General features: G+C 37.5%; 1 protein-coding gene across 3 annotated transcripts in view; it reads left to right on the forward strand.

The window, feature by feature from the left end:
- WWP1 (WW domain containing E3 ubiquitin protein ligase 1) overlaps nucleotides 1–13,829 on the forward strand; it is a 53,821-nt gene that overhangs the window by 24,059 nt on the left and 15,933 nt on the right. Inside the window, 7 exon segments of one of the 3 annotated variants that reach the window (XM_026054535.1) lie at nucleotides 726–850; nucleotides 3,596–3,733; nucleotides 3,831–3,897; nucleotides 5,984–6,165; nucleotides 9,263–9,599; nucleotides 11,436–11,531; nucleotides 12,135–12,309. In XM_026054535.1, the coding sequence (XP_025910320.1) occupies nucleotides 726–850; nucleotides 3,596–3,733; nucleotides 3,831–3,897; nucleotides 5,984–6,165; nucleotides 9,263–9,599; nucleotides 11,436–11,531; nucleotides 12,135–12,309 (1,120 nt within the window). 3 annotated transcript variants of the gene reach the window in all.

A 13,829-nucleotide genomic window follows, 5' to 3' on the forward strand; every position in this document is an offset into this window, starting at 1 on the left:
TACCACATCATGACTGTGACTGGTTCCATTACCTTGCTGCTCCCCTCCAGTGTTTACTTTAGTTCATTGATATATGTGTGTGTGTGTGTATATATTATATATCTTTTTTCTATTTCCCTCTAATTTCTATGAGAATGTGCTAAGGTTTTATATGTATTTGTTGAATCATAAATGATATTTTATCCACACTTTCCTGATGAGCACCTGGTGAGTAGGTTTCTCCTACATGCAGGCAACTTTTTTTTTTTYYCCCCCCTTTTTTAGAGGGGGAGGGTAAATATTTGGTGGTTTGTTTTGTAGTGACAGGGGGAAAAAGTAGAATATACTTGCTGTCTATTTCCACCCCTCTGAATAATGCAGGTCTGAAGTTAGGATTTTGAATTAGGGAGGAATAAGGATTTTTTTTTTTTTTAAACAAAACAGTGTGTTGTATAACTGAGATTAGAGTTTAGTGCAGATTATTCTGATGTTCCCAAGATTCTTTATACTATTTTAGTAATGCAATTTAAGTTTTGATTTAGAGACTAAGTATAAATATTACAGTGCTTACAGTCTGTAGTTTAAAAGTAAAAATCCCCCTTGCAGTGCAAAAACATTTTTCAGTAAATTAGTATCAAGAAATAGAACACATGAAGAAGTGAATTGAGATCAAATATTCCTAGTAACATAAATGAATACATTAAAAATCTGTATATATTTTTTAAAAAAATGTATTTTATATGCAGGAATGTGACTCCACAGACTACGCTGGAATTTAGAGTGTGGAGCCATCACACTTTAAAAGCAGATGCTTTATTAGGAAGAGCCACTGTAGACTTGAGACAAGCTTTGGAAATACACAATAGAAAATGTAAGTTATCATGAAGGATATTTGGAGTAAAGTGAAACTATTCTTACTAATCTGTATGTCAAAACTGRCAACCAGACTACTAACTTCACATGCTATTACAACTGGCTCTCAGTTGCTGTCTTTAATTTCCTCTTCTGGACGTGTCTAATTGTGCTGTAGAGAGCAATTGAAATGTAACAATGGAATATAGCAATATGGAAACAAATGCTAGAGTATGCATTACTGCATATTAAATAAAATTGGAAGTGATTAAAAATATGTTCTACGACATACTAWTTTCTAGTTTGCCAAAGAATCTGTTTTAGACTTAATAAAAACAAAGTCTAAACTTTATGAAAAGGTATCTGCATCTTTCTTCATGTTTTCCTTCTGTGGAATCACTAGCAGAAAGGCTGGATATTGACCCCTCATAATTTAGCTGCCAGAGAGCAGTAGGACCCATTAATGAATCAGAAAACTGAAAACTTCCTTTCAGTGCATCAGGAATTACTGTGTCCTATATACCTTCTAATTTTAATTCTCTTTAATAGAATTAAAACAGATTTTCCTTATCTATTTTTGCTTTTCTATTTATTTTTCATTAGTACAATAAGGTGGCGAATCCACACTTTAAATTCCACTTCAGAGTGGCACTAGAATTCCAGCTAAACTGTTCTTTAACCTCTCTCACAAGTTAGATATCCTACAAAACAAAGAGCTGTACTTACGGCAGCGGGGGAAATGAGACTTTTGATTCTTAAAAATACAAAACTTGAAAGTAATCACACTTTCTCTACGTTKTGCAATACTGAAATTTTATCCTTTAACGATATTAGAAGAAATAATACGATAATACCCATCTAACGTAATAGTTCATACTTTTTAGGTGTAAATCTGAGGGTGTAGGATCTGACACCTTGACCAGTTCTTTTGGGGTCAGCTGCCCGAGTTAGCTGCAGGTTTTGCTGAGGTGCCCTGTGCTTGGGCTCCCTGATTTGCCAAGTGCCTCGTTTGACAGACACGAGGTTGCTCAGTTGCTCAGTCGTGCAACAGTCAGATCTGCAGTTGTCATCCGTTCAGTTCCTGATATCTAAGCTCAGTTGTGACACTTGAGAGTGTCTTTATTGATGAAAGGATAAAATTCTCTAAGTGCAGAAACCTTGGAATCAGTGGTGTTAATTTTCCTGACTAACTAGCATCACTAATGAATTGCTGTTCATGGCTACAGCAAGTTTTCTGCCACCTCAGTTGGAGTCCAGGCAACTTCCATCTTCTTTCGGGAGGAAACTTTCTAAAATAATAAGTGGTAGAGCCATCATCCTTTGTAGCTTTCACTGTGAGAATATGTCACAGTTTATATATTGCAGTTTAAAAACTGTATTGTAGACTAATTCCTTCTCTCTCTTCACTTAGGTAGTTTAATTGCTTAGAATGCAGTTCTCTACATCAATAACTTTATAATAGATTGAAGATAACTTTCATATGTGTATTTTTGGCAACTTTGTGTTTGCTGTCTTGATTTATGGTACTATGAAATCCACCCTGATTTAGCAGGAGGTAAACTAAGTACTGCTAGAAGTGCTGCTGCACTGGTGAATCTACTCTTAAAGGTTAAAGGTTATAGTTATTGACCTTAACATCTTGGAGTGTTTGGCAATAGCTCCTGGGAGCATTCCCTGGTTTTGTGTTTATTTTTCATTTATGAAGCATCATTAAGAATGAAGTTAAGAATGAAGAAGTAAGCAAATGTGAATTTATCTTTAGCTTGGAAGACAATCATATGGAGAAAAGTACRGTGATATATTGAAAAATCAGATACGAGACTGCAGGTACTAAAAGGCCTTAACCACTTTAATCTGAGTAATGTGACCTCAGAGCTGAGTGTGGCTGGATTTCTGAGATGTTGGTTTAAGTGCTGTGTTGGTAGCTCTTGACTGGGAGAGGATTATGCACCACCCCTGGTGCGCTTGGTTCTGGGCTGCGTCTGCCTGTGTGTTCGTGTATTGCTCATCGGTCACAGAGTTACCTTATGGGACCACATGCACTTCTTTTGTAGGTGCTATAACATCTCAAAACACATGATAGTAGTTATGGCTATTTGTAGTAGTAGTTTCAGATATCCTCCCTATTAATTCTCTGAGCTGGAATTTATTAAAAAAATGCTTTAGGATTTACTAAAATTATTTACCAAAAAATAAAAACAAAAACAACCCCCCCAAAACTCTCAAACAATAGGGAGTTTTCTATGCACTCTTTGTATTTACTTCTTCCACAGATTGAGGTTCTTTCTAGTTGTCTCTTAGTTTTTGAAAGTGATAGAAGGAATGAACACAGGCTCTGGTGTTAGTGTAAGGCTTACTGTGACTTAAAGCATAATATTAGGATGTGTAATCCAGAAGTTGTTTGACTTTAGGTCTCCTGATGTTATGCAAGTAGTGCATCATTTCAGAAGGGCTTGGTAGAAACATCTAACCTGGAAAATCTGTAGCCATACAGTAGTGAAACTGTATGGCCCCGATGCATGGATAAAGAATGTACTATGAAAATGGACAATTTATTTTTATAATAAACTCTGCTTTTACACATAGCTCCTTGCTGTGTTGGTTTGAATCATCTGAGCGTCTCATGCTCAACTTTGTACAACTGAATTAGCATGGATCATATTTTTGTGTTGAAAGGTTTCTTTTTTCCATGTTTCTTCAATTTTCTTAATCTTTAATTTACTCCTCTTCTTCTCTCCCATACCCTCTCCAATTGCATTTTTAGTGGAGAAGGTGAAAGAACAGTTGAAACTCTCTCTGGAAAACAAGAGTGGCATGGTGCAAACAGGTGAACTGACAGTTGTGCTAGATGGTTTGGTTGTTGAACAAGAATCTCTTACAAATCTCAGTTCACCAGCAACCAGTAAGTCAAATTAAAAAGAATAAGTTTTTAATGTTTTGATTAAAACTTGAAACAGATACAATAGATTATTTCTGTTGAATTTGTTTCTTCTCTTCAGTAGAAGTTCAGCAGAATGGTGAGGCTGTGCATGAAAACAGAGATGCTACAGCAAGAAGTACCTCCAGGTTGGAATATATTTTTTTATATACTAGATCATATAAAATATCCTAGCAACTAGCAGCTGTGTCAGTTAAGTTTGTTAATTGCTTTTGTTTCTGTGTGTGTGTGTGTGTGTGTGTTTGTGTGGAGGGGATATATTTGGTGACTGTCAAACTAACTATCACAGACTTTGGAAATATTGCTTGTATAAGAATTACATAATTTAGCTGGACAGAGTTATATTTATAATTCTGTTCTTCTCCTTTCCTATTAATTTGGTCTCCAGTAGTTTGATTTGCCTGTTGGATTTGTAGCACTCTGAACTCTGATTCATCTGATTAGAAATTTAAGTGCTACAATAGAGATGAGTTTTCCTCTTGGTTTCCTCTGCCGTTTAAGGGCTGTTTCTATGCATTTCTACCAACATTTAGCAATATACCATCTGAACGTGAGGAAGAAGAAAGAGCAAAAATAACTTCCCTCAGTCGTTTCCTTTTTGAAGCGTCAGTCAGGAAGTTGTTAAACAGACTTGAATTGCCTTTAGGAAACAGCCTGCTGAGCCCGGAGGTGCAYGGTTTGCCTGCTTCACCCTTCAGAGGCAAGAAAACGCTTAGGGGTTGAGTTAGACTTTGATTCTGGGCTCTCTATCCCTGCTCCAGCTCAGAGAGTGCCTGGAAAGAAGTAAGAATCGATTGCTTGTCCCYTTACCAGTAAAGGAGTCAAGCAGATGACATTTAGATCAATTCAACATTGCTGGCCCATTTGGTTACCTCTCAGTGATCTCCTGCCCTCTTAAGTTCTTGGCGTGGGATGCAGTGAAATAACATACAGYTGCTGGGAGGTTGAGTGACAAGGCCACATTGGTCCATGTGCCTCTGCATCCTCCTTGGCTTGAACACGTGGAGGTCACTCCCTGTAATGCCATGGATGGACAAATGTAAGGGAAGGAGGATAGAAAGCTGCTTCTCAGTTTTCTTTAGAAAGCTTTGTCACTGTCATTTCAAAAAGCTTCAAATGTACCTGCATTATCTTCTGCAGTTGTTGGTGGGAATCACTTGTTTCCATTCAACTACTGTCTCTTCAGGGGTGATTTTACTGGGATCCCACTCTAGCTATCTTGATTKCAGATTTTCCATATAACTATTGTTCAGCTTTACTTTACAGTTTTAAAATTAAATAGTTGAAGAAAAGCTTTGAGGTACTTTCTGTGCTTGTTTTTAGGAAGAAATCAAGTTTGTAGGGTAAAATTGAAGAAATAATAGTCTAATTCTTCTAGTGATACTTCTTTGGAGGTGTGTAGGGTAGCACAGAAATGCTGGTTTTCCTTTCCCTCTCTGAAAAGCGAAATAGTGAAGATTCTGCTGTTCTTTTGACATCTGTTTAACTTCTACCTTAATACATTTCGCTTTTTAGCTATTGCTGTCTGAAATGATGGGGAGTTGCCATCAAATTTAAGTTTTACAGTATGTGACTGTGCCTCATGGGTGGCTGTAAGTGTTTTGTGGTAGATATGGGTGAAACTARCAAAACTTCAGTTTCCTTCTGGCCTTTTAAACACAGAGCTGCCCATGTGCATCTATGCACCTAGTCACCGCCTGCCAGTGCTTAGAGAAGGAGAAGTTCCTTGTGTTTTCCTTGTGTTACTGCGGGAGAGGTTTTTTATTTTTACTCCCTTAAGTTATTACTGGAACGTTTTTTGCAGATATGACAAAAACAATTGTTCCACTTGCTTAGCAAGAGAAGAAATTGTCCTGCTGACAGCTGCTGCTTTGGAAGGGTCACCAAGGCAGTTCGGGAACATGCGGCACACTAATCAGTCTGCCCGACTCAATTTTAATGTGTCATTACAAGTAAAGAATGAACTGGAAATGAAAAATCCTCAGCTTTTGTTTTTGAAGTTTTCAGATACTTAAACTTGCCTTTTGCAAGTAATTGCTTTGCTCTTGTACTTGGCTATTATCTAGATCTCCAAAGATGGTATTTGCACAAAACTGCTGTAAATTTACTTCAGTGTCTGTATTGATTCTCTAGAATATTTTATGGTGGGATTTGATTTCATTGCATTGCTGTTGGGTGTATGTGATCTTAAACGAATTTTTTTTTTCTGTCAAGATCTGCTTGTGACATTTCTAATGGGCTAGACAATCAAGTACCTTCAAACCCCGTGGTACCGAACAYGTTCTGCATGGAAGCTGTTAATGGAGACAGCGCCCCGTCTCCTTCTCACCTTGCGGCCAGACCCAAAAACACGCCAGTACCAAAACCACTTGCAGCTCAGCCTGTCAACAGCACTGGTAAGAACGGGACGGTACGTTTTGTGTCCACTGGAAAGAATCTGAAGCAGAACCTTTTCTGCAAATTTTGCTTAGGTTTCAGAATTACTGGTGAGATGTTTCTGGGCTTGAACTTCTGATCTTGTATTTTCACTTCTCTGATTTTTTTTTTTTCCTGGAGTTTTTTCCAGTTCTGAATTAGCTACATTAGCTTTTCCTATTTCCGTTATCAGAGAAGAGTACTGATGAGAAAGACATAAAACATCCAAAGTATCCATTCCTGTGTACCAGGTAGCTAAAAAATTACTATGTATTCTCTGGAGGAAAAATTAATTTTGTTTGTAATAAAATATTGTGAGACTTTGGCATCATATTTCTTTCACAGTATTAATTTGACTATAGTTAAACTTATTTTACTATTATATTAAGTTGCTTTTGAGTGCTGTCAGGGACCCGCAGTGCTCTGAGAGAAAACTCTACTATGCATTTTGAAGCATTTCATTTTTCAAAAGAGAAACTATTTCAAAACAAAAATCGATAAATATTAAATCCTATTTTTATCTTAAGCACAAACTGTTGGCTATCAATTACGATTACAAGTAACTTTCGGTATAGCTAAATGAAAGAAAATATTTTTTTTTTTCTGGTGTTTCTTTGACAAAACTTTCATTCCATTCGTGATTGTGTTAAAGCTTTTTCTCTCTTTTCTCAGCTCTTTGAGAGAGAGAAAAAAAACATGTACCCYTAAACAGAAATAGGCAAGCTGTTAATAAAGAGAAAATGGAGATTGTGACATTTTTTGTAATGCATTGGGAAATGTGAGAATGACAGGAACAGTTATAAATTTTAAAAGGTAAAAATTTAATTAAGACTTTTCTGAAGTGTTTCTCTATTTAGAGAAATTGAATTTGATCCCCCTATACTTTCAGTTGAAGGCCAAAGGCCATACACTATATTTAAGCCTTACTCTCCTTTTCCTTAGTCACTGAGATGCATTTCAACTCTAAAACAAGGAAGCTGCAGAAATCACTGGCTTGTTCCAGTGCTGCTGTTGATGGGCTTGTCACTGAGTTCGCACTGTTCCACTATTATCACTGTTTTCAACGGCCCTACATTTTTATGTGTGGTTGGGAGCTCCCTTTTTTTTTGAGRTCTCCAGCATTTGTTGGTAACACCCATTTTTTTCCGCTGTTGTGCCTAGCCATGTTGTAATTTTGTGTGACACTGGCAGAATTGCTGTTTTAGATCTAATTGGTAAGTTAATCAGCTGATGTAATGTTTTATAGATCTGTTTTGGAGATCAGCTTACTAAAAGAGCTGATAATTTGACACTGCTATTTTGATTCTATTTTTATTGTGTAATCCCATTCATCTATTGTGGATAAATTGTTTTTTGTTAATGAGAGCAGAAACTCCTGCTCAGCTGGCTTTTTTTTCTCCCATTTAAATAAGACTTACCAATTAAAACGGAATTGTGAAGAAACTGTACATTGTACATTGTACAGTTACTGTACTGAGGACATTTACTGTTTTTAATGCTATGCTTTATGTTTGCTTGAAATAATCCACAAAATGTGAGTTGGAAATAGTACGTATTGTCCTGGGACAATTGTGTTTAAAAAGCAATTTTCTTGCAGATCTAATAGATCTGCTGCTACCTATAAAACTGCGCGCAACATTGAATATGAAGAAAATATAACTCAATGATCATTMCATATAGAAACTGATGTAATCATCTTAATACATCCTTTTGAATATGTGCTGCTGAAAGCAGTTCTAGAACTTAAAATTCTTTGACCTGTTTTTCTGACCTTGGGAAACCAAGCAATTGATGCTATCACATAGAATAGCAAGTAGCAAGTAGAATGTAGCTCTTTGTTTTAATAAGAATTCTGTGCAGAATTCTTTAAACTCTTTAAAATCTGGGACAATGCCTTTGTAGGCAGTAAATTGTGGTATAGAACAACTGCAGTTCTTAGAACTATAACATCATGCTGTTAGATGGAAAATCAGTTGATTTTTGTTGCATATTATATTTGGGCTTGTAGAGAAATAGTTCTGACTCTGAAGTGCCTGCAAACGGAGGCACGTAAGTAGTTTTGTCACTGGCTGCAGCTGGTTAGTGGCACAGGAGAGGAAAGCTGTGAACACTGTTGTACTGCCCATCCCTCAGCAGGACATGGGCCTTAGCAGGCATCCTCCTCGCTGCTGCCCTCCTGCCTCTCCTCTGAGGAGAGGGCTTCTGTGCTGAAAGACACTGCCCCCAAGCTCTGCAGATGCCTGACACTGATGTAAAACTGGGAGGGATTGGAAAAACTGGGCTTGTCTTCATGCCTACTCCTGCTAAATCCATGTCTGCTTTAAATCCTTAATGAGTTTATGAATTAGATGGTATTTAGGTGGTCTGTAGAAAGGCCAGTTAATTTATTTACTTTATAATTCTAAAAAGCTTGTATTCAATCACTGAACTATGTAGAAAGCTCATTATTCAAATAAAATTTCTACAAGCCATTGAACTTTATTTTGGGGATTTTCTTTACAAGTCACACATAGCTATTTGGTTTTAATTATGTGGTTTACAGTCTTGAGCTMAAGAAAAGAAAATATATATATATATGTAGTTATTCCCTAATGTTTTCCTTTCATCACATTAAGCTGATATAAGTTGTGAAGTTTCAAAATCAAAGCTGTACACAAGCAATGTACTTCTTTACTAAGAATTAAAATATGTTGAACTGAAAAAGATAGCAAGAAACTAAGAAGTATTCTCAGAGAGAGTGGCAGAATTTGAGACTGTTTGGTTATCTCAAGTTCATTATATTATTGATGGCTCATTTGCTGTAAGTTTTAATTGCAACTTTAAATAAGCTTAAATAAGTTGATGCTTTACGACTATTTATCTTAAACAAAAAAGCCTATCATTACAGATGGATATGACTTAAACATTTCTTTCTTTGTCAATCCTTGAATTCATCATGCGCAGAACCACAGAGTAGTTGAGGTTGGAAGGGACCTCTAGAGMTCATCTAGTCCAACTCCCTGCTCCAGCAGGGACACCCAATGTAAGAAAAGATGATTAGATTCTGATATGCAAATGTTCTTATTTCCCACTTCTCAGTTAACGGTGAGTCCTCCTCCTCTGCACCAGAAGCTGGTAGTTCTGCTGTCTCTGAGCCTCTCATGGGTTCTGTAGAAGCTCCCATGTCTACAGATTGCACTAACCCTGAACCTCAGCCTACAACAGAAGCCACTGCTTGCCCTGAAGACCCCACTTCTACGTTACCTGCTGTGTCTGCTGGACTTGAAGCTGCAGCTACAACAGACTCTGCTCCATCTAGTTCTGCAAACAGCACAGCAGCAGATGCAGCAAAACCAAGGGATTCCTCCTCAGGCACATCTGCAGAAYCTGTGAGACAGCAGCCTGGCAATGTCAGTACAGAACCTTTGCCACCAGGGTATGTGAGCTTGGCTTTAGTACTATAATTTAATTGTGTGGTCTGCATGTGCAAGAAGTACCTTGCTGGGGTTGTTTGGCTGAGACCTGAGTATTTGCTCCAAAATAGAATCCGTACTGTGCTAGTCTGACTGGCCAGTAGCTCATGTCAGGAAAACTAAGGATTGATTAGTGATCTGCTGAGACAGGAAGGTGATTTCATAGAGTTACTCTGGTATTCTCACTGTAAAGGTCGCTGTTTGGCATATTCAAACTTTTTTATACTCGAGTTATAACTCATTGTTCCTTCGGTTTTAACCTGTGAGAAAGTAGTAAGGATCAACTTCCAGAGAAGGGAAAACAAGGAAAATACCCTAAAAATATTTGTAGGTACTTGCAATGCAACAGTGCATCCAGTAAAGCTATAAATGAAAGTACAGATTTGAAGTGAATGTGCTTGCTAAGATGAGGTAGAAAATCTAAATTCTACCAGTATGTGAAAATACCACTGTTGTCTAAAAGTTAGGCAAAGCTAAAAATGTCCTGAGACATCGTCTGAAAATGTATGTGTTGTGTTCAGGTATATATTGATCTTAGTAGTTTTGCAGATGTTTTAATGTTTGGGTGAAAATATATCTGCAGTAACTAACTGAAAATCCTGACGTTTCTGTGACATTGCAACTGCTGATGTCCAGAGCAGCAGTTCCTGAACATAGGAGCTGTTTCCTGCCCTGTGTGTATGCGGTGTGCCAGCGCGGCTGGGTTTGTGGAGGAGACTCTCATGTACCTGCTCCCTCTGTAACAGGTTCAGTAAGTTATTGGTGACATTGCATTAGAGTTTTTGGAGTTGAATAAACACACAAAAAGGCAGAAACCRGAAAAATCCAAGTATTGAATGTAATTCCTTGGGGAGGAGAGAGCGAACTTAAAATTTTCACATCTTTTGAGAATGAGAAATATTTGGAACTGGGAATTCCTATACCCACGCCCTCTCTTTTTGGTCTGTTTTCCCATTGAGGATAAAAACATGAGTTCCAGACATAGCACTGTTGTGGGCAAATGTATCGGTTTGTCGTTTTTCCTTGACCACGGGTAGTCCTTTTCCCAGATCTAGTTCAGTCTGTGCTATGTTTAACACTACTCATTGAAAGTCTATTACGGTAAACAGAGTGAATATTTTCACCTAATACTTCTTCCTYTTTCATCTCCCTTGTAAGAACACCCTTTGTTTTATAATGACAGTCTTCAGCATTACGATACCAGTATTATTTATAATGTTTGGTCCTCTATCTGTCTTCATTGTAAGAGTTTTGCAAATAAATGTAAAGAAATAATTCCCTAGCATTTCAGATAGGGAATTATTTACCAGGCCAGGAAAGAGAAACACAATGTTATGTGCTAGCACACATTCAGGTTCACTCTGAAAGATCCTGTTGTTGCATATAGGAGACAGTGATAAAAATATAAATTCCCTTTTGTGAGAGGTGAATGCTTAGAATCACAAAAAAATGTGCTTTGTGAACGGAGAAGAATATCCAACACATTCTGAATGAGCTTCTTTCAGTATCTAAATCTTGAGCAGGTAAATGGCTTTTTTCATGTGTTTTAAATTGAATTTGAAAGTGCTTGTGAATTTATTTATGCTCATTTTACGTGCTTTGTTTAAMGAAGTCTTTATGGTGCTGCCTGTTCAACTAGTTGATGTGTGTTCCGGTGTGAGTTGTGTTGTGCATTCTAGAGTGAGGCTTGGATAACAACAGTGCTGTTCGGCAGCAGAGTGCTTTTTTGGCTTAGTGAGAGCTAAATCCTGGGAAAACATGTTCATCTTTGCTTATGTAAAAGTCTTTTTGTCTTAAAGATGGGAGCAAAGAAAGGATCCACATGGTAGAACCTACTACGTTGATCACAACACGCGAACTACGACGTGGGAAAGACCACAGCCCTTGCCGCCGGGGTAATGTAGACTCCCTTCGGCTTAAATTCTCGTATTAGTACTATTCTTTTAAAATTTATTTGTTACAGCAARAAAAGTATAGTGTTGGTTTTAGTAAGTAGTTCATAAAATCTGAATCAAACATATATGAAGAAATGTTGACTTTCAGGTAGTTTAGAATTAATTGCAGTAACTTTTATAAAAAATGTTTGTATTTTATATAAATGTTAGTTTCGATCAAGTAATACACATTGTATCAGCTTTTGTAGGTGACACCATTAGATGTAATGGTTTCCAAGCTATGATTTCTGAGCAAAGTGTTTTCTGTGAAATCTCCCAGCATTGCTCATGGAAGGAGCAATGGCCACAGGAAGTTAGATAAAACTGAGGCAATATAGAGAGAAACAACCATGCTATTGCCTGCAGGCTGTAATTTACTCASTATGGTTGTCTTCTACCATAAATTTGGGCAGACCAGTGGTACTTTTATACTTCAAAAGCTAAAATTAGGCTGTGGGCACATGCACTTGATGGTAGTACTGCCTAGGAATTTAACACAAATAGAAAATCAGTTTTGTAGTGTAACTGAAAAACACATAACTGTACTCTTATATTTCTCGATAGCTGGGAAAGAAGAGTTGATGATCGTGGCAGAGTTTACTACGTGGACCACAACACCAGGACAACAACGTGGCAGCGACCGACGATGGAGTCGGTCAGGAACTTTGAGCAGTGGCAATCTCAGCGTAATCAACTACAGGGAGCTATGCAGCAGTTCAACCAACGATACCTCTATTCGGTAACTTTGAAGTGATATGTAGAAATTAGTAGAGAACTACAACACTTTTTGGGCAACTTTTATAAAAAGTGATTTCATAGTTCTTCAACTGTATGTGTTATAGTAAGTTCCATATCAATGATGTAAATTTTGGTGTTGTTGAAAAATGAAATCACTTCAGAGGGAAAAAAAGAAAAACTTACTCTCTTCTAAGTAAGAAGCTTCAGGCTGTTTCCCAACTTGAGCATTGAGGGTTGTATGGTGCTGAGGACTTTAAAGTGCCATAGTAGATAGTAGAGCTAAAGTACTCCCTTAACTGAAAAGGAACTGAATGTTGATTTATGGGCATTTTGAACACTAAATGTCATTCATCTGTTTGAGTGATTCAGAACCTTTCATTGGTGAAGGTGGTAATTTTTTTTTTTTTCTAACCTTTGATGCTCCTTTGCAAGCCTGTGCATCTCAAGCTCTGGAGTTTCCTGCCTGCTTTTCCATTTCTCTCTGATAGTTGCTCACTGAASCTCTACAGGAAGAAAAAAATACCTCCGGTTTGAGGTCAACTAAAAGCACAATTGAATAAACAGGATCACTTATTTCTTTGAAAGTTAAGATTGGTGGTGCCTGCGTGTTGCTGCCAATCYTTAGTTGTAAGGATTTTATTCAGTCTCTTAACAAAAGATCCCGTTCCAGTGACTTTCATAAATGACACAAAGCAAAGTTGGAGTAGGTTAAAGAAGGAAKCATTAAGGGCATGTCCAAGCCAACCTGATTTAACTCCTGCATTGGGGCTCTGTGCAGCCACAGACTGAACTGCTTTGAGTTTGAGGCAGCTGTTTTATTTGGGTACTCCCATGWGGTAGAGGCTGCTACTGTGTTTGTACGTTTAAGATTTCCCGTGTTGCTTATCTCATTAGACAGCCCATATCATTGCTGGGGGTATGTGCATCACCCCTGAATTTCTTTAGTACTAGAACTATATATCAAAATTACTTATTTTAAACAATTAGAGAAAGATGTGGGTGTCATAAACCTCCTCCTTAAATGTAGAACAACTTTGTAGCTATTCACTGGTCTCATACATGTATTGAAACTTGTCTCAATTCTCAACAGCAGCTGAGGATCAATTCTCAATTCTTTCGCTAGGAATTTTGTTAGGAATTTAGACAGCTTCTAATGCCACTCCAGTAACTACAGCCGAGATGTACAGAGTCAGGAACTCCTACTCAGAAACTTTCTTTACTAGTACACTGGCTTGGTACAGTTGATTAAAGGTCTTAGGATCTGGACAAGTGAGTGTGGGTGGTAGAGCTGCCACTTTATTTTTTTAGAGCTAGGTTTCTTTCAATCTGTTGTCCAAACAATACCCCATTCTTGACGTAATGCTAGCTGTAATGGAAGGCCACACTGACTCACTTATTAAAATGTCCCTTCTGCCCTTAGAATCATGAAGTTATTTGTTGTCAGGCAGGACATGCTTGAAAAAAAAAAAAAAAAAGAAATTTTGACATGATTGCTGCTATATGCTTTTCTTCTAAAATTGC

Source organism: Nothoprocta perdicaria, unplaced genomic scaffold, assembly GCF_003342845.1.
Source record: "Nothoprocta perdicaria isolate Ctin4 unplaced genomic scaffold, notPer1 scaffold_122, whole genome shotgun sequence".
Taxonomy (NCBI): Eukaryota; Metazoa; Chordata; class Aves; order Tinamiformes; family Tinamidae; genus Nothoprocta; species Nothoprocta perdicaria.